At 45.8% G+C, this 27,350-nt stretch overlaps 2 protein-coding genes across 3 annotated transcripts in view; one reads left to right on the top strand and one right to left on the bottom strand.

The window, feature by feature from the left end:
- Positions 1 to 27,350, top strand: part of LOC119567445 (maestro heat-like repeat-containing protein family member 1) — an 850,842-nt gene that overhangs the window by 442,620 nt on the left and 380,872 nt on the right. The gene's annotated exons all lie outside the window — the stretch shown is intronic.
- Positions 496 to 13,716, bottom strand: LOC114021372 (tripartite motif-containing protein 15). Of its 2 annotated transcripts, XR_006285884.1 has the most exons (8): positions 13,610 to 13,716; positions 10,257 to 10,352; positions 9,372 to 9,602; positions 9,040 to 9,062; positions 8,190 to 8,305; positions 6,559 to 6,618; positions 1,502 to 2,069; positions 496 to 1,065 (listed from the first exon to the last, which is right to left on the bottom strand). XR_006285884.1 is itself a non-coding variant. In XM_037913315.2 (7 exons), exons 1-7 carry the CDS (start codon positions 13,661 to 13,663, stop codon positions 1,558 to 1,560), a joined length of 1,092 nt encoding a protein of 363 aa, XP_037769243.1. In that variant the 5' UTR covers positions 13,664 to 13,716; the 3' UTR covers positions 1,376 to 1,557. The 2 variants fall into 2 exon arrangements, 1 of the variants encoding a protein (XP_037769243.1); XM_037913315.2 differs by lacking the exon at positions 496 to 1,065 and having other exon boundaries at positions 1,376 to 2,069.

Below are 27,350 nucleotides of genomic sequence, written 5' to 3' on the forward strand. Positions count from 1 at the left end.
ACAAGTCCTGCTGACACATAAGGTGAAGCCCCTGGCTTCTTTCAATGGGTTCATTGTACAGCTGACCGCTCTTGATGGGGCTTTGAACAGGCTAGCTAGTGCTGATGCAAATCTATCTAGGGGTGTCATCCAGAAACACAGCACAAGTTTGAAATACAGATATATCACATACATTTGTAATTCACAGTACAATGATGATACAAATATATAAACAAGATTATCATACTTGGCAAATCATAACATTTTCATTGATACCTTATACGGCATATCTGGTAAGATTCATTTTAAATTTATAACACTGGTATCAATAATATCATAAAGTGTCAGAACATTCCTCCCCCACCCCGACCCCCCACCTCCCAGCAGCTCCTCCTCACCATAGCATCCCTTCCCTGGTGGCCTGGAGGTCACACTCGCCAGTCCCTGGGTCTCCAGCTTCTCCTCAAACCTCCCAATTAATTAGTTCAGTGTCCCTGCCACCCCCCACATCTGCCTGTCCCCCAGCCCAACTGGTAATTAGAGCCCCAGCCCCCACGTCACTCCTGACCCTCCATCAGTTCTGATCCTGCAGCCCCCACGTCTGCCCCATCAGGGTCCCTCTTCTCCTCCTGCTGCTCCAGAGGTTCTTCAACCCCTCCCCCTTCCCATTCCTAGGGCTGCACAGGGGGAGGAGGCAGGAGTGTCATAGAGATGAGGTATTCGTGGTTGGGTGGACAGATGTTCTCCAGGGTCAAAGAGATGAGCCAGGGGGTAGGTAGATGAGAGTCCTCCATGATCACAGACACTAAGATGACTTAGGCTAGAGAAGCCCATTTTTTATTCCCAGTGGGCTGTTCCCACCATGTCTCAGTGCCACAGTCTGACTTCCTGCGCCAGAGAGGACAGTGACAAAAAGGCTACAAAATCCTTGGGTCAATGAGATTGTCTTCTCTACCTCAATCACCCCCTGCTCGCTATGGTTTGACAGGTCAGGCACCCCACAGAGCCTCCAGGGCACTACAGACTGCAGGGTAGAAAGTCTGCAGGAAGACAGGAGACTTCCAGGGTCATAGAAAAAAGGAAGTGATCAGGGGGCTGGGCACATGACTTATGAGGAGAGGCTGAGGGAACTGGGATTGTTTGGTCTGCGGAAGAGAAGAATGAGGGGGGATTTGATAGCTGCTTTCAACTCCCTGAAAGGGGGTTCCAAAGAGGATGGATCTAGACTCTTCTCAGTGGTAGCAGATGACAGACAGAACGAGGAGTGATGGTCTCAAGTTGCAGTGGGGGAGGTCTAGGTTGGATATTAGGAAACACTATTTCACTAGGAGGGTGGTGAAACACTGGAATGCGTTACCTAGGGAGGTGGTGGAGTCTCCTTCCTTAGAAGTTTTTAAGGTCAGGCTTGACAAAGCCCTGGCTGGGATGATTTAATTGGGGATTGGTCCTGCTTTGAGCAGGGGGTTGGACTAGATGACCTCCTGAGGTCCCTTCCAACCCTGATATTCTATGATTCTAAGTGTGAGGCCAGAGATGCTAATTTCACATCCCCAGGGTATATCTCCTCCCCGACCCCTCTCAGGGACACAGTCTGAGCTGGGATCCCCCCACCCAGAGCCAGGGTCGGATTCTCTCCCCAGGGACCAAGGCCAGTGGGAAAGTGAACAGTGGGGTCTCGTCACCAGCATCGAAAAATGTCACCTGCCCCCGTTCACAGTCCAGACAAACCCAGATCCTGCTGGGGACCCAGCTCACAGGTAGAGGAGTGCGAGGGGAAGTGAGAGCCTGGAACTGATCCCAGCACCGCTCCACTGCCCAGATTCCCTGCTCAGGGGTAGGGCTGATCCCTCCCTCCCTCCTCACAGATTCCTTGGCCACTCCCACAGCCCAGTATCCCCTATTGCCCACCTCCACCCCCCAGCAATGTCTCCCCGAGGTGAATCCCTCAAACCCCAGCACACAAATGTCAGAGTCAAATCTCTCAGGATTTTTGGGCAGATCCTTTCGTGTGTCTTCCCATCTCACACTTTTCCGATCCTCAGACAGGACGAGCTGGGGATGAGCCGTGTCTGGATCCAGAGTCACATTCACTGGGGAGAGAGAGAATCAGAGCGTTAGGGGCAAAGCTCAGCCATGGGGGAGGCTGGGACCTTTTCTCACACTTCCCAGCAGCCCTGTTCTGGCTGGGACAGTCCTGGATCCCAGGGAGCTGCCTCTGCCCTAGGCACCTGAGACTGAGCAGAGGTGTCACTGCAGTTCCTCAGCCTCGGCAACGGGAGCCACTTTTGCATCTTCTTATTTGGCTATAAAGGCTGCAGCTCCCTGTTCTGTAGCTGGGACTGCTTCATTCCCAGTGGCAGAGACACAGCAAAAAAGGTACAAAAAGCTTTGAATTAGGAGGGTTAGAGATGCAGTTACCAGCTTTGAACGCCAAAGGGAAGTTCCCTCCCAAAATTGTATCCCAGGAGAGGGAGCAGAGATGAAGATGCAGCACTGGGGAAGAGCCAATGATTCCAGGCCAGTGAGCAGGAAGCAGGAGGTGACATTGGGCAGCCCCTTTCCCAGTCCAGAGAGAAGGGAGGGCTGCAGGTGGCAGCACTAGAGAGACACCATCTCCCCAATCCACAAAGCAGATCCAATGGCAGAGCCCAGCCTTGTCCAAAGGAAAGGTAGAATGCTGGAGAAGATTCGGGGGCAGGGTCTCCCCCCAGGTGAAAGGGAGAGTATGTGACAGCCATGAGGAGAGAGATCTCTCCACTGATTACCCTGGATTGAATATTGGAAAGGCTTGTCAATGACAATATAAATTCTCAGATCACAATTAAGGGGTTCTGGAGCTGGGCAGGGAGAATGTGTCTGGTTACTGGTGTGGGGGAGAGTTGTTTTCATGGGAATTTTCTGTTAGTTGAAGAAAAATCTCCCCCAGAGCTCACCCTGGGTGTGTGAACCCAGAGATCCCCCACTTTTCCGGGGGAAAAGTCACAGATATTAGAGCACGTGTTCTCTGATTTACAACGCCAGCCTGGGGAGCTGCTTCTCTGCCCCAAGTGCCTGAGCCCAAGCAGAGATGCCCTAGCAGTTCCTCCCCTCGGCTGCTGGGAGCTGCAGTGGGGCTGCAGAAACTGCCTCTCTCCCACTTTCCCAGCTGCATCTCCCTGCTGGGGCTGCTCCTCTGAGGGTTAGAGAGGAAGGTCTGAACCTGAAGTTGCAGGGAGGGGGGTGGGAGGAGGGAGGCAACAGATGTAAACCCAGGGTGTAGCTGTACACTGAGACCATGCTTCTCTCCCTGGCCTGGGAGAAGAAAAGTGGGTGGGGACTGGGGAAGAACCACTGAAGACCAGAGTGTGGTAACCAGGAGGTGGCATTGGGCGGAGTAGCTCCTTCCCCAGCCCAGAGAGAAGGGAGGAGGTGGCAGCATCAGAGAGGGACCGTATCTCTAACATAGGAAGAAGGAACCAGCTCAAATGGGAGATCTCAGCCCAGCCCAGCTGAAGAGAAAGATGGGATGCTGGTGAAGAGCAATGGGAGAGAGCCTCTCACATGGGGGAATGCAGAGGAATGTGGCAACCCTCTCCAGGGCTGGATTAACTTTTTGTAGGCCTGGCACCAAACATATTTGTGGGCCCCCATTGGGGAAATAGGACATGTGATGGGGTGTGGTCCACAGAGCGAGGGGCCGCTTGGGGGTAATGGGGCACAGCGGGAGCATTCCCATTCAGCCCAGCACAAGGGCACTGTTTACAAACCCACAACTGCTAGACGCACACTGGCCCACCCAGCCAGCGTCCCCCTTCCACACTGCCCCCCTGCCCAGTGCCCTGCCTTTATGCCCAACACCCCCTCACTCAGAGACTTCCCCCACAGATCCCTATGCCCAGCGCCTCCTTGCCCAGAGACCTCCCCCACAGATCCCTATGCCCAGTCCCCCCGGACCTGCTATGCCCAGCACCCCTGCCCAGAGACCTCTCCTGCTGAGCTCCCACCACAACTGCACAGCACCCTGCACACCATACACCCTACCCAGATCCCCCACCCACAGATCTCCTAGAATCATAGAATATCAGAGTTGGAAGGCACCTCAGGAGGTCATCTAGTCCAATCCCCTGCTCAAAGCAGGACCAGTCCCCAACTAAATCATCCCAGCCAGGGCCTTGTCAAGCGGGGCATTAAAAACCTCTAAGGAAGGAGATTCCACCACCTCCTTAGGTAACCCATTCCAGCGCTTCACCACCCTCCTAGTGAAAAAGTTTTTCCTAATATCCAACCTAAACCTCCCCCACTGCAACTTGAAACCATTCATCCTTGTTCTGTCATCTGCTACCACTGAGAACAGTCTAGATCCATCCTCTTTGGAACCCCCTTTCAGGTAGTTGAAAACAGCTATCAAATCCCCCCTCATTCTTCTCTTCTGCAGACTAAACAATCCCAGTTCCCTCAGCCTCTCCTCATAAGTCATGTGCTCCAGCCCCCTAATCATTTCTGTTGCCCTCCGCTGGACTCTTTCCAATTTTTCCACATCCTTCTTGTGGTGTGGGGCCCAAAACTGGACACAGTACTCCAGATGAGGCCTCACCAATGCCGAAAAGAGGGGAATGATCACGCCCCTCTATCTGCTGGCAATGCTCCTACTTATACAATGCTCCCTACTGTCCAGCACCCCATTCACAGTCCCACCATCACAACTGTACAGCACCCCATATTCCTGAGGAAATTCTGCATCAAATTCTGTGCATAATACTTTAAAATTCTGCTATTTTTTTTTTTTTTTACAATAAATGAATGTGGAAGCTCCACCATGGCAGTGGGGAGCACAGGCCACTGGCTGCATGGAGGTGGGAGATCACCCTGCAGCCTCCCCCGCACCCCTGGGACAGGGTGGCAGTGAGGCTGAACCTGACCCTGACACAGCAAAAGGGCCATGCCTGCCACAGAAACACTCTGGGGCCCTGCCCCTTTCACGCCAGGCACACCAGATGTGGGCAGGGAGGCTCAGCCTGGCAGCAGGATCCAAGTGCAGAGGGACTTAGTGTGGGGGGATCCAGATGGGGGTAAGCGGGTTCTGTGTGGGGTGGTCTGGGTGCAGGCAGCTCAGTGGAGGATCTGGATGCACAGGGAAGTTCCAGGTGCAGGGGCAATGGGAGTCTGCAGGGGGGACCAAGTGAAAGTGGTTGGAGCTAAGCGGGGGGTGAGGGAGAGGAGTCTGGGTGCAGGGGAGGTGGGGTTCATTTGGGTGGGGATCTAGGTGTAGCTGGTTGGGGCTCAGTGGGGAGGGTGTCTGGGGAGGCTCATCAGGGTGGTACAGATGCAGGAGAGGTGGGGCTTGTCAGGGTGAGGGTTTGATGGGCCTGCTTAACAGGGGAGCCCCAGCTGCTGCCAAGGGGATCCACATGCTGGGCCCCTGCTTCCCCTATCCCCTTCTCTTCCCCATCCCATGCTCCTTCCCCACTGCTCCATCTCCTCCCCATCCCAACCCCTTCTGCTTTCCCATCCCCTTCTCTTCCGCATCCCATACCCTTCCCCACTGCTCCATCTCCTCCCGCTTCCTTCCCCACTGCCTCTTTCCCCCTGCCCCTGCTTCCCCTATCCCCATCTCTTCACCATCCCATGCCTCTTCCCCACCACTCCAACTCCTCCCCATCCCACCCCCTTCCTTCTCCCCTGCCCCCACTTCCCCCATCCCCTTCTCTTCCCCATCCCATGCCCCCTCTCCACCGCTCCATCTCCTTCCCAGGCTTGCGGGGCAGGGGGTAAACCGCCCCCCGGCATGAGCCAGTGGAGCGGGCTGGGGCCGGGTCACTGCACTTCGTGCCACCCAGTGATTGCAGGGTGGGCCCGACCCCGCACTCACGGGGTAGTGGGAAGTGGAGTGACCCAGCCCCAGCCTGCTCTGCTCTCCTCCCCTGGCTCCCGGACTTTGGGGGAGGGGGGAACCGCCCCCCAGCACTCACCGGTGGCGTGGAGCAGGCTGGGGCTGGGTCGCTCCACTTCCTGCTGCCTGGTGAGTGCAGGGTGTGCCCAACCTCTGCTGCAGTCCCCCAGGAGGTTACTCGGGGGAAGGGGTGGAGTGGGGGCAGGGCTTGGGTGGAGCAGGGGCGGGGGCGGAGCAGGGGCAGGGGCAGCTTTCCTGGCCGGCTCAGCTGGCTGGGGGATCGGGATGGCCAGGGCCCCTTCTGACTCTGGGCCCGGCATCATGGTAATCCCGGTACTGACCCTCTCAACTGAATATTTCAAAGGCACATGGACATGTATGGAAATGCCAGCGTGAGGATTAAGGACGTTCATTGGTCAGTGAGAGTGTTTCTGTTCATCAATGGGTGCATGGATTCAGTGCTAATGTTGGTGTCAGGATTGTTTGTGTAACTTCATCTTGGGATCTCCTCAGTATTTCATGTTTGTGTTTTTAATGTTTAGGGTTGTGTGTCATGGTCAGTGCTGGTTTGGTTTGTACCTTTAGTTATTTGTTTATAAAACTGTTTTCATACATTTTTTCTTTTAAATGAAAGTTTGGTAAGTTTAGCTACAAGTTTATGTTTTCACAGGATTTTTCTCTTCATTGAATGGTAATCTGCAAAATCTCACCTGGTCTGTATGATCCTAGGGATTTCCCTCTTCTTGTCTCTACTTCAGAGGGCAGCATGTCTGGAGCAGGAAAGGATAAAAGAGATGAGATTTCATGCTATCATATTTATAGCGACATCCTCACTCTTAACTGTCATATCTCTGTTTTAATTATCAAAGAGAAACAGTTTGAGACAGAGACACACGCAGATCTGTGTTTAAAAAGGTAATCTGAAACATTCTATTTTCTCTTTCATTCAGCTATCTCAAATCAACAGAACCAACATCCATTAAGCTCAAAGCCACCCAAGGAGATACGATGTGGAAGACAGATTTCCTGTTCCCTCATCCTCCAGACCCCAGTTGGTTTATCTCATTCTCCTTTTGCATTTTGTCATAAATTAGACTGAGATCTTCCAAAGGTTTTAGCATGAATGTAAGTTTACCCACTTTGGTCTGTTTGAGATCTGGGATACTGAGACTTTGCAGGATTAGGGCCTTGATTTCTAAGCTTTTCGTGTCTATTTACTCAGTATCTGTACAGAGCTCAGCACAGTGGGGCTCTCATCCTTCATAGACTGAAATACAAATAACAAAATTATTTACAGATGTGGAAATTGAGGCAGGGAGAGGATTGGCTCAATGGGCCTGATCCACCCTGCATTGGTAAAGAGACAGAAGGGAACGAATTTGTGGTTCTCCTATTCGTGGCTTCAGGGACTAGCGCAGACCTTGGTATAGGCTATGGAAGTCCTGAGGTCTAGCTACAGTTGCTATTTCACTGGCCCTTATATGGCTTTGACAGGAGCAGAGTATCAGAGGCACAAATTTACCCTGGCCACACCCCTTTATCCCTACTCCACCCCTCTCTCCTCTGCCCTGCCCTCAACAACTCCACTTTCCCCATTCTCCCAGGAACACTGCTCTGCCTGTATAACCCACACCTGCTTGGTGTGGTGCTCTGTCTCCCTGTAGTAGCACCTAGACCATCTAGAGATTGCTGAATCTGCTACAGTCATGTGGCTTTTAGCTCATCCAACAGAGGCTCATACACTAAACTTGAGAAATCCCAGGTCTGATCCCAACGACTGGGGTCTGTCAACATTACACCTGCAGCTGCTGTGGAGTAGGCACAAGAGGCTCCTGTGCTGGAGAGATTCTCCAAGGTGTACACCTTCCCTACAACCCCTTTGACCCTCACGACCTGCCAGAGCACAGTGACAGACTGGATCCACATTTCAGAAGTGCCTTTAATTTAGGGTCTAAATTTCGGGTGCCAATCTTTAGGCACCTGGAGTCTGGTTCTCAGTGGCATTGGGCACCTGCAGATCCTACTGACTCCAGCTGCAGCTGTGGATGCTAGACAGAGCAGGAGCACATGCCCTGCAGTTCTCTAGTTGGGAGAGAGAAACTGAGGTATCCTAAATTTTGCTGTATTTTTACATTAATGATTGTACCAAAACTGATAGAGTGAATCAATGTGAGAAATCCTCATGCCTGGGCTTCTGCAACAACATCTGCTTAGTTTGTCTACTTTCCACTTTTTATTACATAGATACGTAACCTAATTATGACCAAAGAGTCAGAGACCATCTCCTCCCACAGCCTCAGAGACACACCCTCATTTCCCCTCCTAGATCCCTTCTTGGTACCTTTGAACTTCCTCACGGTCTCCGTTAGAGCAATATTTTTCTGGGCGAAATCCTTGAGTCTCTTTTCCAGCTCAGGAGAAATCTCCACTGGCTGCTGGAACTTCCCCTTCTCACACCTGGAGAGAGAAAGAATTTCACATTATTACTAACTCACTGTAATTCCTTGCTAGGGGAAGTTGCCGCTCTAAGGTGCCTGGAATTAAAATTCCTCCACTTCCCCCAGCCTCAGAGCAGGTGTAGAATAGGGCATGGCAGTACAGCCTTCCCTGCAAAGGCCCCATTCATATTCTTCAACTCTGGCCTGGACAGAGCAGATCTGAGGATAAAAGAGGAATCAAGTTTTGATGGCCAGTTCTCTCTTTGGTCTCCATGCACTAATACTGGTATGTTCCCATCTCTCTTGTATGTATAGTGTTATGGGATCTTTCTTCAGGAACAAGACTGAGACCTCAGTTCCCCCCAAACCAGCTCATTCCACACAGGTCTCCAAAGAGTCCTTAGGTGGTAAAGACTCTTGATCACTGCTGACCGGTGCATGATTTTACCCAGTGCCCTGGGGGTGAAAGAACCATATTCCACCCCCAGAATCCTGAGGCAGCCTGTCCCCCTCTGATGTAGCATCTCTAGAAAATATTTCAGATACATTTTTCCCACTGAATAGATCATTCTAGAGGCTTGTATAACAGGATTTGAATCTCAGGATTAAGTTAATCAGAGAGATTTGTGTCCAAATGTGACCCTGCACCACACATTTTGCTGTAGAGCCCTGGGGAGATGTGGTGTTAATATGGTCTCCAAGCCCTTTCCCAACATCGTAAAGCATAAGGGGGAGTGATTGAGAACCACATACCTGCTCAAGGTGCTTTTGAAATCCTAGAGGGGAGAGAGCCAGAAAAACAATCTCAGTACCACCTGCCACATTCTGGGGAAGCCAGTGAAAGGATTTTGCACATATGGGGAAAAGAGGCACTGCCCTGGCCTCAGGGCCGTGCATTGGCTGAGCTAATGTCATCTCTAACATAAAGGAGTCTGTAACTCTTCAAAGAGCAACAATAATTCACATTTCAGGAATGCACACACTGAATTACACTGTGATCTCTGACAGCTGGACTCTTGTGCTCATGATTCAGGAGCTGTCCTGTCCCTGTGTTGGGATCTGGGATGTTTCTAACACAGTCTCACCTGCAGAAATTCACTGGCTGGCTTCTGACACTTCCCCTCCATCTCACTAATCAGCTCACTGAGACGGGAAATCTCCTCAGAGAATTTAGTGATATTTTCATTCTGTATCTTCACAATCTCCTTGTCCAGCTTCTCCAGCTGGGCCAACAGGAGTCGCTCTTGTTCCTCCAGGAACTGCCGCAGCAGCTGAAATTCAGACACAATCTTCTGCCTCTCGGTTTGCGTCTGTATCTGTTTAAAAAAAAAGGAAAGGGCAGGCATGGGACATAGTCTAGGATCCTTTCACAGAGTGCTGAGTATGCTGGTGAGAGAATTTTTTTGCAAACGCAAAGACGTCTGATACTTGACTATTCCCTGGGGTTTCTAGGGAAAGGATTTTCTAACACCTTCCTATTTGGCCCTGATATCTCTTAATGTAATGTTTCCATGTCTGACATGGTCAGAACACTGTGTTATCAGAGGCGCATGCCTATCGTGATCCAGAGCAGCAGAAGGCAGAACTCAGCACTACATTGACAGATATGCTGGAGAGAAAAAAGAATTAAACAATGTGAGAAATAACTGCAGACATGGGCAGACGACTCTGCCTGAGACATAGTCAGTTCACCTTGGGAGGCATTTTGTGAAAGCCACAAAGGCTAGACATTAACTCATTAATTGGAATGGGAGCTTAGATTCTGCAGAATATGATGTTGTCCTGCTCAAGAGAGAGGGTTTCTCAGGCCCTGTCTACGTATGTGTGCGCACACACATGAATCAAACACAGCAATCTGTGATCATGAAGAAACAGAAAGAAGCCCACATTCCCCGAGGCCACAGAGGACTCTGTCTCCAAACAGACCTCCCACTGCAAGTCCCTGCAGGTTCATAACAATGGACACCTACCAGATACTCCTGGAATTTCTCCTCTCCAGTCACTTTAAATCCCAAGAGCTTTTCTCTCTCTTTCCTTAGTGTCTTCAAATGGGCCTGGATCTTTTCCTGAAGAAATATAAATGATATGGTTGTTTATATTTTGAGGGATGAGAGTGTTTGCGAAGGGGTGGGTTGAGTTGTTTTTCCACCCGAGATGCTGTAGATGACTGTTGGCCCTACAAGGTATATGACAGCAGAAACACCAAGGAAATAAAACTAACTGAGACTGTGAGTGTTTTATATTCAGTCTTTGGAATTATTTGTCCTCTTTTCCCCTTGCGTTAAACCAGCAGGAAACTGGAGTCACATGGTGGTGAATCAATAAACCCATTTTTGAGATGTTTCAGAGTAGCATCCGATGAAGTGAGCTGTAGCTCACGAAAAGCTTATGCTCAATAAATTTGTTAGTCTCTAATGTGCCACAGGTACTCCTTTTATTTTTGAGATGGTTTAACTTATAAAGTGATAAAAATCCCAGAAGGCACCAGGGCTAGAAATATGGGCTGGGATACTCAAAGGAGCCCAACTCCCATTGAACTTCAGCCCTGAACTTCTGGGGATGGCAGTGGTTGGACAGAACTGGTCTAAGCTCTAGGACAAACTACATTAGCCATGCTGATTTGTGTTAGGAATAGTTGGGGTTTGACCAAGTGCGGTCCTAAACACTCTCATTTGTAATGCCTTCTGGGTAGCTAGCCTACAAAGCAAAGTGCCCAGAAGCAGTGGATTTTGGGAGATTTCAAAAGGCTGACTGGTGGGACTAATGGAACCACATTGGTTGGTCTTCCCACATACACAATAAAACAGCTCAGACTGACACTGGTCAGCCCCACCCTGTCATCATTTCTGCTGAAATTCAGTCTAATCCCAATGGTATTTGGCTATACCAAGGGGTAGGCAACCTATGGCACGCGAGCTGATTTTCAGTGGCACTCACACTGCCCGGGTCCTGGCCACCGGTCCGGAGGGCTCTGCATTTTAATTTAATTTTAAATGAAGCTTCTTAAACATTTTAAAAGCCTTATTTACTTTACATACAACAATAGTTTAGTTATATATTATAGACTTATAGAAAGAGACCTTCTAAAGACGTTAAAATGTATTACTGGCACGCAAAACCTTAAATTAGAGTGAATAAATTAAGACTCGGCACACCACTTCTGAAAGGTTGCCGACCCCTGAGCTATACGCTATCTGGAGATACATAACCTAATTATGACCAAAGGGCCAGTATTATTATCTGGTAATACGCTATCTGGAGCCCTTTTGTGTGTGGACTCAAGGTCCACACAGTATTTAGCTCAGTGAACCCCACTAGTGCAGGCTGGTACCTGGGTTTAACCACTCAGGGAGCAGGAATTCAGAATCCTAGTGGGAAACCTCAGTATCCTGATGAACTTGGGACCTTTCTCAAGGGTTCTTTTCTGGCCTTTCTTAATTACAGTCTAGTGGTTAGGGCACTGGTCTGGGACTTAGGAGATGTGGGGTATCTTCCTGGGTCTGCTGCTGGGTGACCCTGGGCAAGTCACTGCCCATTTCTGTGCTTCTGTTTCCCCTTCCCACCCTTTGTCTGTCTTGTCTATTTAGTCTGAAAACCCCTCAGGGAAACCCTCACTGTGTTTTGTGATGCCAGATCTTTTTTGAGGTCTATAGTGGATACTGTGATGCAAATATTATTAACAATAATAAATATTGTGATATTGTGACACTGAGCCCGCGAGGGTTAAACAACCAGCAGGCTAACTGACCCAAATTCAACCTTTAAAGAGATACTAGAAAAGTATAGAAATGGTAATCAGGGCCATTTCTTGTGGATAGTTCTCAAAGCCATGTTAGCAGACTAGAGTGTTTGAAATGCAAGTCTGTATTTTTAGAGAATTAGAAGTAAATACTAACTATATTTATCTGTTCTTTCCTTTGTCTGTTAGAAGCTTCACAATATGATTTGATTAGCTGGTAGATACGAAACTTCTTTTCCTGTCTGTTTCTATGATCTATTGAGTCAGAGATCAAAGGGATGGGGCCTTGGGATGGAGTGCAGGCAGGGCCATGGCCCAAGCATCTGCGCTCGCAAAGGCAGCAGGTCAGTGGCTGTTTGGGGAGGCTTAGCCTCCCCTGGCCTATCATAGCCGCCACCCATGCATTTAGATGAAAACTGGGTGTAATGACATCATTGTCTTTATTTCTCTTTAAAGTTTGTAGCAAACTACCTTTGAATAGTTAATAGCCTTATGCTAATCAATGCAACTAATTACCTGTGAATACATAGGAAATGGGAGGTTTTACATCGAAGGACAATGTACATTACTTATTCTTCACCCAAGGAATCCCGGCTGGGTTAACTGCTATCAAAAGACTATGGTAGCCTGCCAGACATCTATAAAATACTCTAGGGCCCCAATTCTTTCATCTCAAGTCTGCTTGGACTTTACCATGGGAAGTTTTGAGTTGCAAGACTGAGCTACAGCTACAGCCTGGATTACCCTGCTATTTCTCATGGAAGAATTTAAACACTCTACACAGGGATTTCCTATTGAACGATAACCTTTGGAACTGATTCTGAAAGAACTTTTTATAAGTCAACAGCTCACCACCTCTACTATGAAACTGACCTAAGAACATCTGCATGTATAATGATCTTTAATCACAACACTCTCTCTCTTTTCTTTTTCAATTAATCTTAGATTAGTTAATAAGAATTGGCTATAAGCGTGTATTTGGGTAAGATCTGAAATATTCATTGACCTGGTGGGTGACGTGTCTGATCCCTTTGGATTGGTAGAACTGTCTTATACGATGAATAAGATCTTCAGTGATCCTCATCATATTTGACTTAGGTGTCTGGGTGGGAGCCCTAGGCTGGATTGCTTTAAGGGAACTGTATTTTTGGCTTCACAGACACACATCAGTAATAATAACAACAGCTTGTAACATCCCATTCTCCACTCTGAAGGCAACACTCTCACATAGATTGCAGCTCATGTGATTTAAACCTCACTGGTCATTTAACAGTTCCAGTTGGGCTGTAAGATTCCTTATCTCACCAGTGGGAATTGGTTTCAAAATTGCTTCAAAGCTTCCCAGAGAAATGTTTCCCACATCTGTGATCTTTAGTGCCTTTGTTTTTGCCTCTTTTGCCACTTTGCCCTGTACATTTCTTTTCATATAATTTTTTCATACAGTGAAGGCTTTACAGAGCTGAATGATGCAGTTACATCAATAGCTGTGGAAGAGAGAAATTAAATGTGATCACCAAGTTGTGATGAAATTAACCTGTAATTAAAATTCTATTAGAATGAATTAGACTGGCAGTGATTACCTACCTTGTACTCCTGGGCAGCCTCCTCTATGGGAACCACAGTGTGAGCTTTGTGCATCCGGGATCTGTCACACACCAAACAGATAGATAGATCTATCAGGTTTGTATAGAATCTCTATATGCTTGGGTAATCATAATTTTAATTGTAACTTTAATAAAACTTGTAAAACAGACAAGGCCTCGTATGTGTAAATGTCTGTGTGATCGCTATCCTTGGTCTTTATGTGTACCTAGAGACTCTAAATCCGAAGCAAGTAGCAGAGGTGACTTTCACTCTGTTGAGCTTGAAACTGTAGCCACCAGAGCCTAACCCATGTGTAATACCACATTAAAAAAATCACTTTAAATAAAATAAAAGGCTGCACAATCCTGTATTGACATTGATGAGTTTATGTTTTCTAGCCTGTCTTCTTCAGCTAAGGCTCTAAGGACCTAAATATAAAAATGCACATTCTCCTTTATCTTTTCAGTTTACCCCCAGTTCAAGGGGGCTGGCCCATAGACTGCCTCCATGTGCATTCTCATACCTTGCCCTCTCAGTCTATTTCCCTTTCTCTTGACTGTGCTATTTTAGACAAATGGTGACACTCCTTTAAGGTGCTTTCCATGGGTAAATGATAGAGATTTAAGGTCTAAATTCTCACTGGCACACTATAGTCAAAGTATTTAAAAATCATGAGTCAGGCCAACAAAAAATGATGAGATGGCCTTAAAAATAATGAAATTTAAAAACCAAAATAATAGTTAATAATAAACATTGGATTCTTTTTATTTGCCTTCTGTTTTTTTCAGACCTTTAGGCTGCACTTGGGTCACGTTTTCAAGTTTTTCTCTCCAGTCATGAGGTGTAGAAATTTCTTTACTTTAGAAAACAAAAGCCGAGAGTCTTACCACATCACATCATTCCAGGAGCTGGGGCTTTAAGAAACCCATGAAATATCATGAGACAAATGATAAAATCATGAGAGCTGGCAACACTGCTGGCACTAAGACCCCTTTACGCTGCGAAAGTAGCCGTAGGGCTTGTCTACACTTAAAATACTATAGTGGCACAGCAGTGCTGCTGCAGCATTTCAGTGTACACGCTACTTATGCCAACAGGAGGGATTCTCCCATCAGTGTAGGTAATCCAACTCCCCAAGAGGCGCTAGCTAGGTTGATGGGAAAAATTCTTCCATTGACCTAGCGCTGTCTACAGGGGGACTTAGATTGGTTTAACTACACCATTTTCCACACCCCTGAGTGATGTAATTATGACAAACTAATTTTCAAAAGTAGACCAGGCCTTAGTGTAAATGAGAATCAGGCCTGTGAAACACTGATTCCAGCTTAACCCAGATTTTAGCTTGTGACTTTAGTATCACTCCTTAGACAAACAAACCCTGCTCCTGCAAGCTCAGCATCACAGTTGGGCACTGATGCCCAAGTAAAGCTCCAGAGACCCATCAGCTGAGGGGTTGGTTGCAGGATCAGAGCCTTACTAGTACATTTTTCACAAAAGCCTCGACGGCTGGAATGTCAATAACTGGCTCTTTCCAGCTCAGCAAACAGCATGAATCAGTTCCAGGAAGGGAAACACCCAGTTATTGTTGCAGGCGGGGCATATTTCTGAGCTCATCAAAGTGAAACTAACTCTGTTACACTGTGGAGAGGGAGCCATGGCTTCAGAGAACTCCGTGGGAAGTCTCCAGTATGAAGCTACTTGTCCCATCTGTCTGGAGTATTTTAAAGACCCAGTGATTATAGACTGCGGACACAATTTCTGTCGAGCCTGCATCACTCAGTGCTGGGAGGGATTGCATGCAAACTTCTCCTGTCCTCAGTGCAGAGAAACTGTTCACCAGAGAAACCTCAGGCCAAACAGGCAGTTGGCAAATGTCCTAAAAATAGCCAAACAACTGAGTTTACAGGTAATGAAGGATGCAGGAGGGGAGAGGGTGTGTGTGGAACACCAGGAGCCTCTCAAACTGTTCTGTGAAGAGGATCAAGATCCCTACTGATCAGTCTTATACTTCTATAATCTCAACATCTTAAATCTGTTCAGCATACAATGATTATATATGACATGTTAGTTAATCGTAACATCACACAATAAATGAAAAATAAACTAAATCCTTGGCTACATCTCCTCCTCCTCCCCCCCTTTTACATGGTGAGTATTATACCTTATAAAAAGAAACCTGTCACATACGTATTATATGACAGTACACAGCCATCATTAGTATACTAATACACAGCAAACATCATTGGTATAATGTTCAAAATCTTATATGCAACTTAAATCTATGCTTAAAACTTCTATGTAATTTAAATCTATGTGTAACTTTATTATTCTATACTCATTATGGATTATTTCTTTTTCTAGGGATCATTTTTACAGGGTAGATCGATCATTTCTCTTGACTTTGGTACATAATTTCCCCCCCATATAATATGTCAAAAATAGTACCTATAGTGAGGATACTATGGACAGAAATTCATTTTTTCCATTCAGTTTTCATCCCTCTAGGAGCAGTGTCATAAATATAAAGGGAAGGGTAAACACCTTTAAAATCCCTCCTGGCCAGAGGAAAAACCCTTTCACCTGAAAAGGGTTAAGAAGCTAGGATAACCTCGCTGGCACCTGACCAAAATGACCAATGAGGAGATAAGATACTTTCAAAGCTGGAGCGGGGGAGAAACAAAGGCTCTCTCTCGGTCTGTGTGATGCTTTTGCTGGGAACAGAACAGGAATGGAGTCTTAGAACTTAGTAAGTAATCTAGCTAGATATGCGTTAGATTATGATTTCTTTAAATGGCTGAGGAAATAAACTGTGCTGAATGGAATGGATATTCCTGTCTTTGTGTCTTTTTGTAACTTAAGGTTTTGCCTAGAGGGATTCTCTATGTTTTGAATCTAATTACCCTGTAAGGTATTTACCATCCTGATTTTACAGAGGTGATTCTTTTTACTTTTTCTTCTATTAAAATTCTTCTTTTAAGAAACTGAATGCTTTTTCATTGTTCTTAAGATCCAAGGGTTTGGGTCTGTGGTCACCTCTGCAAATTGGTGGGGATTTTTATCAAACCTTCCCCAGGAAAGCGGGGGTTAAGGTTTGGGAGGATTTGGGGGGGAAAGACGGTTCCAGATGAACTCTTTCCCAGTAACCAGTGTTAGACGTTTGGTGGTGGCAGCGAAAGTCCAAGGGCAAAAGGTAAAATAGTTTGTACCTTGGGGAAGTTTTAACCTAAGCTGGTAAAAGTAAGCTTAGGAGGTTTTCATGCAGGTCCCCACATCTGTACCCTAGTGTTCAGAGTGGGGAAGGAATCTTGACAAGCAGTAAATACCTTATGTGAGTGGCTACCATCCAAAATTGTATACAGTGCTTGGTCTGCCTTATTCATGTGAACATGAACATGTGAACATTTTTTTCTAATAATTGTTTTAACTATAAAGTTAATGTCAGTATATATGCATGAAACACTGGAGTACTTTGTTTAATAAGATCCTGAGAATTTAGATGGCTAAGAATAATAGTTTCATTTTCAAAAATAGGTACCAGAGATATCATTGTGTGCCCAATGATTGTAGGAACTTGTGGTTTAAAACAAAAATTTGGATTTATGACCACGCATCTACATTGGCCATAACAGAATTATTTGTGATTAGTGACTACACAGTATTGTCCTTTTCCATCATGGGCCCCCCATTCCATAGGAGATCTCTGTTTGGTTAGTTACACTGGGCATGATACCAGTGTTGCATTGCCGTTGGTACCTTTTTAGCTAGACACATAGTGGAGTTATTACCTCAAACACATCACAGCTGCAGCTCCATTGGTGCCTCTTTTGAGAGCAACAAGCCATCTGTGGGACCTTTCACATCTGGGCATTGTAATGATACACCACCAACGGAAGTACTTGCATTTGTTCCCTGTAGATCATAGAATCATAGAATATTAGGGTTCGAAGAGACCTCAGGAGGTCACCCAGTCCAATCCCCTGCTCAAAGCAGGACCAACACCAACTAAATCATCCCAGCCAGGGCTTTGTCAAGCCACGCCTTAAAAACCTCTAAGGATGGAGATTCCACCACCTATCGTTTTCTAGGTGACCCATGGAATGGACAGCAACTAATTGATTAAATACACCCTTATTTGGATCGAACACGAGTAATGATAATGTGAACGAGACATATAAAGATTGTGAAATGTCCCAAGTTTTTCTTAAATAACGTGTCATGATTTGGATGTTGTGTTACAGATCCCAAGTTTCTAATTACAACAAATGATATTTTTTTTACATTTAGTTTGCCATTTGATTTTCTCTCCTCCATGTTTTTGAATACAATGTGGGCAATACCAATTGAAAATTTGTTGATCTCTGATTAATTCTGGTACGTCTTTCAGTTTTAAGAATTATAAGGTATTATTAATAGTGTTTATTACATATTCACCATATACTGAACAAATAATTTCTTTTCCAAAATAGTGATTTTTTTTCTGATTATTATTATATTACATCAATTGATTAAACTTATTTTGAGTTTCATTAAACAATTTGGTTATTTCATGCATATTATACACCACAAATGATTTTTCAGTTGCTAAACCATAAATTCCCTTTAACATCGGGTTAATTTGTTAACGTCTTCCTGAATCACATAATTGATATGCTTTTTGATTCTTTTAATATTAACCTTATTCCAAATTGACATTCCTGTGCCAAATAAACCTGTGATACTCTTCAAAACTCCAAAAGGATTAATTCCTTGTTTTCTTCTAGAAACATAAATGTTAGTTTGTATCTTGATACCTAAATTGGTAATATTCTGTACTCATTGATAAGCTGTAACCTTATCTACGAAGAGTACTGAAAAAAAAGATTCAACCTTAGTATTCTTACAGTAACTGAATTTACTTATTTGCCAGGTAGCTACATTGAACACAATAAGGATATGAATAAATTGTACTTAATACCTCTGGTATAGGTGTAGCAGTGAGACCACTAGCCAGGCCGTCTTGTGGAACTGGACATTCCATAGGATCCTGTGAATCATAGTTCTTTTCCACTACTATTGCCTATACCTTTACTTTAAAATATTTATTAATAACTTGTATACTATCCAAAGACTTCATTTGGATACAAGGTTCATATTTTCCTTCATTTTCATAACCTAGGTTATATATGGTCAATGCTCCGCCTTTTTTTTTTATTGAGCTTTGACACTTGGTTTTGTTTTTCATTATTCATATGGGATTCCCCTACTTGTTGGTGAAGATTTACCTTCACTTGTAATATATGTTTCATCCTTCTCTTCCCCCACCCCCCAGATTTCTTAACTAAAGGAGAAATGTTTCTCCTTTCTAATCCACAAAAGGCATTTGCTCATTTTCTTTTATGTCATATTCAAGAACAAGTTTCTTACCTATTACTCTTGATAAAACTTGTTATGAATAGTTTGAAGAAGTGTTAGCCTAAAATTTTTGGAAAATAATGCAAATACCTTCCTCCACATCTCTGGACCTCCAGTGGAAATTTTTTCCACAATACAAATGTTCACTTATCCTTCAGTACAAACTAATTCCAATTTATACAGACTTGACATATGACTCTATAACTTATGTATTGCCAAAGTTGTACTATTAGTCAACTAGATAAACAACATTTTATCCCAAGTCTTATGTATAAATTGTCCTTGTGCTGGCTGATAATTCCATTCAAAGAAAATTTCAGTTGAAAGGTGTGGTATTCCTTTTAGTCCTTGATCTTGTTTTTTATTTGTTATTGCACCCAGATCACTGTTATCATTGCATTTGGACTTTTAATAGGCAAGTTTGAGTTTAGTTTCAACATAACATTCTGATTCACCTTGATTATTCTTGTTTCTTGTTGCACTGGAATAGTCTGTTTTTTGGTTTGAAGTGTTAAGGCATCAATGTTAAGGCATGCATTTTTTTCTTTTCCCCTGCTACTGGGCTGGCTCTCTCTCTGATCCTGCTTCCTCTTTTGTAGTCAATGTTTCTGGTTCCTCTGCCTGTGGAGAAATATTTCTTTTCTGGTAATCTCTTTATTGACCTTTTCTTTTTCTATCTATCTATCTTTCTTTCGTGTGTGTGTGTTATTCTGATTCTCTATACAGAGGGACTGAGTCTATCCATAATATAGTGTGGCCTGTTCTTTGGTTACATAAATTGTGTTTTGGTACAGCATATAATAGGAGCATAACCTGATCTCCAATTTAATTAAGTATTTTCTTTTTGGCTTTTATCAAAATAGGCTTTTGCCTTCTGTTTGGATTTTCCCACTTTAATAGCTACCTGCAAGTGAATGTGATTCAAATTTTTTTGTAATGCTTGCAGAGAGGTTTCCGGTTTAACTCCCTCTAGCTGTGTGCCACTGGTATACCACAAAAGATGCTCTGGCATTCACATAATTCACCAAATCATCACCTCAAAGGTTATAGGATCTGTTGAAGCTGCTGGAGTTGCCCTGAGTGTCATTTAAATTATTGGAATCAGAGTGTTCCAATTGCATCCATTGGCATCTACCAGTTTCCACAGTATTAGTTTGATGGTGCAATTTGTTTATTCTTCCATTCCTGACAATTGAGGCCTTTAGGGAATACACAATTTTGTTGCACTTCCAAGAACTGTAAACATCTTTGGAACATTTGTCCAGTAAAATGTGTTCTTCTGTCTGACTCTACCCTAGCGAGGCGTTTCCAATGACAGAAGACTTGCTCCACCAAGATCTTTGTTGTGGCTAAAGCAGCACTTGCCTTAAGGGAAAATAACTTCTAGGATGACCAGACAGCAAATGTGAAAAATTGGGACAGGGGGTGGGGGGTAATAGGAGCCTATATAAGCAAAAGTCCCCAAAATCAGGACTGTCCCTATAAAATCAGGGCATCTGGTCACCCTAATAACTTCACCCATTGAGAATTGATCAGTAACAACAAGAAGGTATTGGTGCCACCTGGAACTGGGATACTACTGAGCCCCCTGACCCACCAGGCTGGGCTCCCTTTACAATGTGACCAGCCTGCCAAGCCCTCTCCCAGGCTCCAGCCTGCACTTTCACCAGCACACATACAGGTAGGGACACACCCAGCTACAGTTACATGCAGACGCTGTGATCAGCTCTGCATGGGGAGACTCCAGCTAGGGAACTTCCGAACTACTCAGGCACACACCCCCTCTGGAGTGTAAACCCAAGATTATACTGTCATGCACAGGGAACTCTACAGGGTAAGCTCATGAAATTTGTCCCCTCCTTCAATGTGGAGAAGAATACACAACAGCTTTCTGCCCCGAGTTATGACTCCCACACACTGGTTTTAGACAAAGCAAAAACAAGTTTATTAACTACAAAAGGTAGATTTTAAATTATTATAAGGGATAGCAAAAGCAGAATACCCAGCAAATAAACAAAAAATGTGATCTAAGCTTAATATACTAAAGAGATTGGATATGAATAGCAGATCCTCACCTAAGTGATGATACAAGCAGGCTGAAGATTCTTACGGGACCAGCTGCACTTGCTTAAAACATTCACAGGCTAAAAATCCCTCTAGTCTGGGTCCAGCACTCCCCCCAGTTCAGTTCAGTCTTTGTTCCTCAGGTGTTTCCAGGAGTCTCTTTGGGTGGGGAGTCAGTGAAGAACCACGATGATGACACTCCCCTGCCTTAAATAACTTGTGCATATGGTGGCAACCCTTTGTTTCAAAGCTTGGTTCCCACTCCAGTCAGTGGGAAAACACTGATATCCCAAGATGGAGACCAGCACCAGGTGACCTGGTCACATGTCCCTGTAGTGTTACAGCAGCCATCAGTCGGAGGCTGTTGGCAGCATCCTCAGGAAGGATCCGAGGTGGGAGATAAGATTCTTCTAAGGTCTGTTGTTCTCGCTAATGGCTCATTAACCTGAATGGGCCCTTCCCAGCCGGCCGTCTGTACTGAGAGCCTTTTGCCTAGTGGGTGTTACCCAGGTGTAACTACATGTGAGATACAGATTCATAGTCAATATTCATAACTTCAGATACAAAAATGATACATGCAAATAGGATAATAATATTCAGTAAATCATAACCTTTTCAATGATATCTCACATGGCCTATCTTGTGTAAAATACATCATAATTATGCCAAAATCATATCATAATAATATCACTGTGAAGAATATGGGATGCAACGTCACACATAGTAGTTGGACTCATGTATGAAAAAGCAATATGCGTCTATGATTTTTATTTTGGGAGGTATTAATGTGAAAAACTGGGTCAAGTTTTTTCCTTGATCAACATCTGGGCACACATGAGGGTTACCAGAATACAACAGGGCACCTGGTAATGGAAATTGTGTCTGGTCTGAGGTCACTCGGCTCAGCGCTGGTGGCTACAGTTTCAAGCTCAACAGAGTGAAAGTCACCTCTGCTACTTGCTTCAGATTTAGAGTCTCTAGGAACACATAAAGACCAAGGGTAGCGACCAAACATACCTTCACAGGTACAAGGCCTTGCCTGTTTTACAATTAGGGTTATGATTACCCAAGCATAGAAAAATCCTATAAAGACCTATGCACAAGTTACAGATATAGTTATACTCACAGCCTTAAAAATAGAGTTAGGGTCTGATGGATGCCTTGTCAGCTAATCATCAGTAAAGGGATAGTTCCTGCTGGAATTTTCCCATAGGGCACTCAGTTTTCCCAATGTGGGCACCCTCTTTTTATAATGTGATTCTGACTATACCTCATTAGCATTTACGCACATAGTGCACCCTGCAGTTACGGCATGTGTTAGAAAGACTGATTATCTTGTAAGCAAATAATTACTCTTACTGTTCTTTGAAGAGTTACAGACACATTGATATTGGCGATGGAATTAGCCCATTAGCTCAGCAGGGTCTTTTCTCCCATATTAGCAAAATCCTTCCCAGGGATCCTGTGCATGTGCCAGCTGGGAATGAAATTCCTTTCACATTCTCTTTCCTTCTCCCTTTTATTTCATTTCAGCCAGTTTTGCACATCATTGTCTCTAGCACTCGTTTTCCATCCATTTATTTCTCTGTCTCCCCCTAAATCTCCTTTATTCCCTATCACAGATCATTCCAACTTGGGTTCCCAGTTCTCTCCCTTGAGTTTATCCCTTCCCCTCCCACTTCCCCCTGAGGTCTTCCGTTCTCAGGATTGCTTTGTTTTCACTCTTTTCATATCAGTTCTGCACCCCTTCCCGCATTCCCCAGTCTTCTCTATTTACTCTTGTTTTATTTTATTTTTGCCTGTTTTTTCCCCTTTCATTTCTTCTCTCCCTTCTGGTTAAACCTGCCTTGTACCTGCCTCTCCCCTCCCCACAGCCAGCCCACCATAATCCAAATGACATCCTCCCCTCCCCCCACACCCCTCCCAGCAGCTTCTCCTCACTATAGCATCCGTTCCCGCTGGCCTGGAGGTCACGCTTGCCAGTCCTTGGGTCTCCGTCTTCCAGGCTCCCTGCTGGTGCAGAGCCTCCAGCTTCTCCCCAAACCTCCCAAATCCCAATTAATTAATTCTGTGTCCCTGCCACTCTCTCATCTGCCTGTCCCCCAGCTCAACTGGTAATTAGAGCCCCAGGCCCCACATCAGTTCTGTCCTTGATCCTCCAATGGTTCTGGTCCTGGAGCTCACACCTCTGCCCATCAGGGCACCTCTGTTCCTCCTGCCTGGAGCTCCAGTGGTTTTCCACACCTCCTCCTCCCATCCCTGGGACTGCAGGGTACTAAGTCTGCAGGAAGACAGGAGACTTCTAGGGTCAGATAGACAAGGGTATGTGAGGCTAGAGAGGCTGATTTCAGGGACCCCAGTGGGACATTCCCCCCTCCCCTCCATGTCTCAGTGACACAGTCTGAGCCCAACTCCTCTATCCCACACCCACAACCAGGGGTGGATTCTCTCGCAGGGACAGCGGCTGGAGGGAAACTGAAGATCAGGGCCTCATTTCCAGCATTGAAAAATGTTACCTGCCCCCATTCATAGTCCAGACAAACCTGGATCCTGCTGGGGACCAAGCACCAGGGCAAGTGGGTCAGAGGGGAGGTGAGAGTCCAGAAATGACCCAAACACTGCTGCACAGCCCTGATGACCCCTCTGGGTTAAAGCTGATCCATCCCTTCCTCCTCACAGACTCTCTGGCCACCCCCACAGCCCAGAGTTGCCTATCCCCCACTTCCACTTCCAAGCAATGTCTCCCCGAGGTGAATCCCTCACAGCCCAGCACACAGGACCAAGATTCAAATCTCTTGGGATTGTTGGGCACTTGCTACTGTCTGTCTTCCCATCTCACACTTTTCTGAGCCTCAGACAGGATGAGTTGGGGATGAGCCATGTCTGGATCCAGAAAGTCACATTCACTGGGGAGAGGGAATCAGAGCGGTAGAGGCAGAGCTCAGCCTGTTACCTAGGGCTCTTTCAACCCAAACATCTTGGTAACTTTTCTCTGTGGGAGGTGGTGTCAGGAAATAAATCAATGGAGACATGGCCATCTGATCAATAGATGGCTGGCACAAACAGGAAAACACAAGAGTGCTTTCACTTAAAGCTAAACTTTACTTACTGTCAAGCACTTACACACATCTGCAATAGGTTAGTAAAACACCCCAACCCTCAATAATTACCGACATTGGGTGTGGCTCTCGAGTGGCACAGCGGCAGTCTTCCGAAGGCCAATCTTCCGTCTGCCAGTGAGGCCACAAGATGTATCCAGAGGGAGAGTCTCTGAAGTGTCCAACTACCCCAGATTTTCTTTTATTCATTAGTATTACAATAACACGTCACTCAGAGCAAACTTGTTCAGCAAGCAATTTCAGAGGTTAAGCAAGAGGTTTCCTTCTGATCATCAATTAGCCAGATGTGTTTTTTCAGAGTTTGCATGCCCTGAGGCCCTGACAGACACATCCCTGAGGGCACATATAGACAAGCTTCCTGTTTTTCTAAATGCATAGCTCAGAAATTTCAACAGAGATCTCATCAGGAAGGATGCAGGGTCAAGCTGCCATTTCTGTGGTCACCCAAACTCCCTCCCCTCCTGACTCGGTCATGCTATGGCTGCTGCATAGGCCCATTAACGGCCTGCTGGCTTGGCTACTTTTAGCAATAAACAGTAGTGGTTCGTGCACTTTACTGGTCAGCCAAGATCTCCCTTTACATAGCTGCAAGATTGTCTGAATTCAACATTGTATCCAGCTGCTCAAATGCCAGACACCTGTGAAACTAAGAGGGGTGAGGACAGCCAGGAGATGCGGACTCTCCCTTAGGGTCCCCTGTATAGTTTATAGTGTTCCTCCCCACTGTTCAAAGATAGAGATAAATAGGCTCCATTTGTCTTTTGTTATGTTAGAGCTGAAAACACTTGTGGTGGGACAGCATTTCTGCCTAGCTTGCATCACAAAGAGCTGATAATCACTAAGAGTTGGGTGGACGTTCAAGAGACTTACTGGCAGAGGGGCAGGGGGCAAAAGGTGACCAGCGAGTGGAGTGGAACGAGTGGCTGGCAAGGCAGCCAGCAGTGAGGAATGAGAGGCTAGCAGGGTGGCCAGCCAGAGCAAGTGCTCAGATGGTGGAACAAGCAAGGTGCCTTCTTCTCCTGGTGGAAGGTGAATTCACGCTAATGCATCTCGGAACCCTGGGTCCTCGCTGACCAAGGACAACCACTGTGAGTGGGGTGTGGTGAGGGAGCAGAGAGGGGCACAGTAAAGAAACTTTGGTTGTAGAACTCAAGAACATGAGGCAGAAGACTCTGCCCTATGCACTCTGGGGTGACTGTCCTGCTCACAGTTTTATGTTTATGCATACTGCTTGTGGCATTTTCCCTAAATAATGTTGGGTGGCCTCCCTCCTTTAATTAACCGTTTCTTTTCTACACTCAGACTCTGTGCTTGCAAATGAGAAAGTATTGCCTCTCAGCGGTGCCCAGCAGTAGTGTGTAATTTTCCCAAGTTACTGGATGGGGGCTCGAGCCAGTTCTGTGTTGTATTGTTGAAAAGGAACCCCTAGATATTGAACCCAGTCCTGGTTGCTGCTGACTCCACCTGGAAGAAGGGTTACACTAAATATTCAAACATTACATTTGTAGCTGTAACAGCTCATGTCCTCTACAGATCAGCACAGCAGGGCCCTGTAGCACACACTCACCAACGGGTAACATAGGTACCAGACAGACCCGGGTCTCAAGAAGCCTAAGGGCAGATAGAGAAGAAGTACTAGGAGACAGCAGCTGCGATTCTCACCCTCCTTCCCATGCTGCTTCTTAATATCTCCATAATATCCTTGGGCAGCATTTCCAACTCAGCAAGTGCCCCAACCCCCGTTGTTCCTTTCTCTGGTGTTTTGGTTTTCTGGAGCTCCTTCTTCCAACCCTGATTCTTCTCTGAGCACTCTGGGTGCTGGAAATTACAGAGACTGAGGGATTCACCTCATTGCTTTTCTGCCCTCCCTCTGCCATCCCACATCAGCTGGGCAAATATATTGGGGGAACGGTGGGGAGAAGAAGGGAATGAAGGAAACTCCAGAGACACTCTCTGGTAGGGACAGTGAAATAAAATAACTCTTCAGATATGAACCCTGCTCTGGTCCTCCTGCTCCCAGACTGATCCCCTGGCTCTGAGACCCCAGCTAGAATATCTCTCTGTGTGTTTCTAGATGAAGAACTGATATTTTCTCTTTCATACCTGCAGCATCCTGTGACAGTACTAAGCGCTCTCTTTGCTCTTTCATGCCCAGATCCTTTCAGTTCTAGGGTCTGCTCTGCCCTGCCTCTTTCTGGGTGGAACCTGCTTGGCCTGGAGAGCTGGTGCAAACTGGAACAGGTATTGGAACCCCATGTGTATTGTTGGGGGTCCATTGTTTTCAATGAACGTTTAAGCATGATTGTGTTCTACTCCATGCAGGAGCAGACTACCACAGCTCCTCCAGGAACTAAAAACCATGGGTGGGTGATTAAGGCAAATCAGCCAGGTTGTAACGCTCCAAAGACTTACCACTTTCTGGGGATGCTCACATGTACTAGTTCAAACTGGGTTCTCCAGAGACCAGGAAACAAAGAAAGGACATTTGGATAAAGAGCCTGAGGTTACACTGACTCAGGCCTTATTTCTGATCCGGCTAATGGACAGGACCAGCTCTCTAAGGGAGCCTCAACCTTGCAGAAGGGTCCAAAAGACTTGGGCCTATAAAACTGATGGGTGACCTGTAATAAACTGTTAACAAGTGTGTAGATTCTTTTATTGTGTTCAGATGCTCACTCAGTAATGCTTTACCTTGAGAATAAATGTGCTGGCTTAGAAGGAGCTGGGTGGTAACATGTAACTGCTGGCCATGAACTGCCCATAGCCCTGGGGGAGAAAGCAAAGTACAGGCGCTGGCCTGCTTAGGCAGCTTGGCTTGTTGGGGCTATTGCAGTATAACCCAGGGAGCTGGCAGCCTTAAAACACCCAGACTGGAGTGAGTGAGATGCGGGTCTCTGACCAAGAGAGGAGATGGATGGGCACAAGAACAATTTAAGTAGGTGTCCTGGAGGGACTGCGAGGGGTGACTAAGGGAGCAGTTACCCTGAAACCTGTGACATAAACTACCCCATTCATCTTCAGCTCTCTGTCAGAGGTATAGGGAGGGGAAGAGAATGGTAGAGTGGAAAGTGCTAAGCCGATAACTCGGAGATAAATGGAACAAAATCATCCTCTGCTAACTTGTTTCCCAAAGTAACAAAATTCATTGGTTGAATCTGGGTAAATTG

Source organism: Chelonia mydas, chromosome 14 (assembly GCF_015237465.2).
Source record: "Chelonia mydas isolate rCheMyd1 chromosome 14, rCheMyd1.pri.v2, whole genome shotgun sequence".
NCBI classification, from domain to species: domain Eukaryota; kingdom Metazoa; phylum Chordata; order Testudines; family Cheloniidae; genus Chelonia; species Chelonia mydas.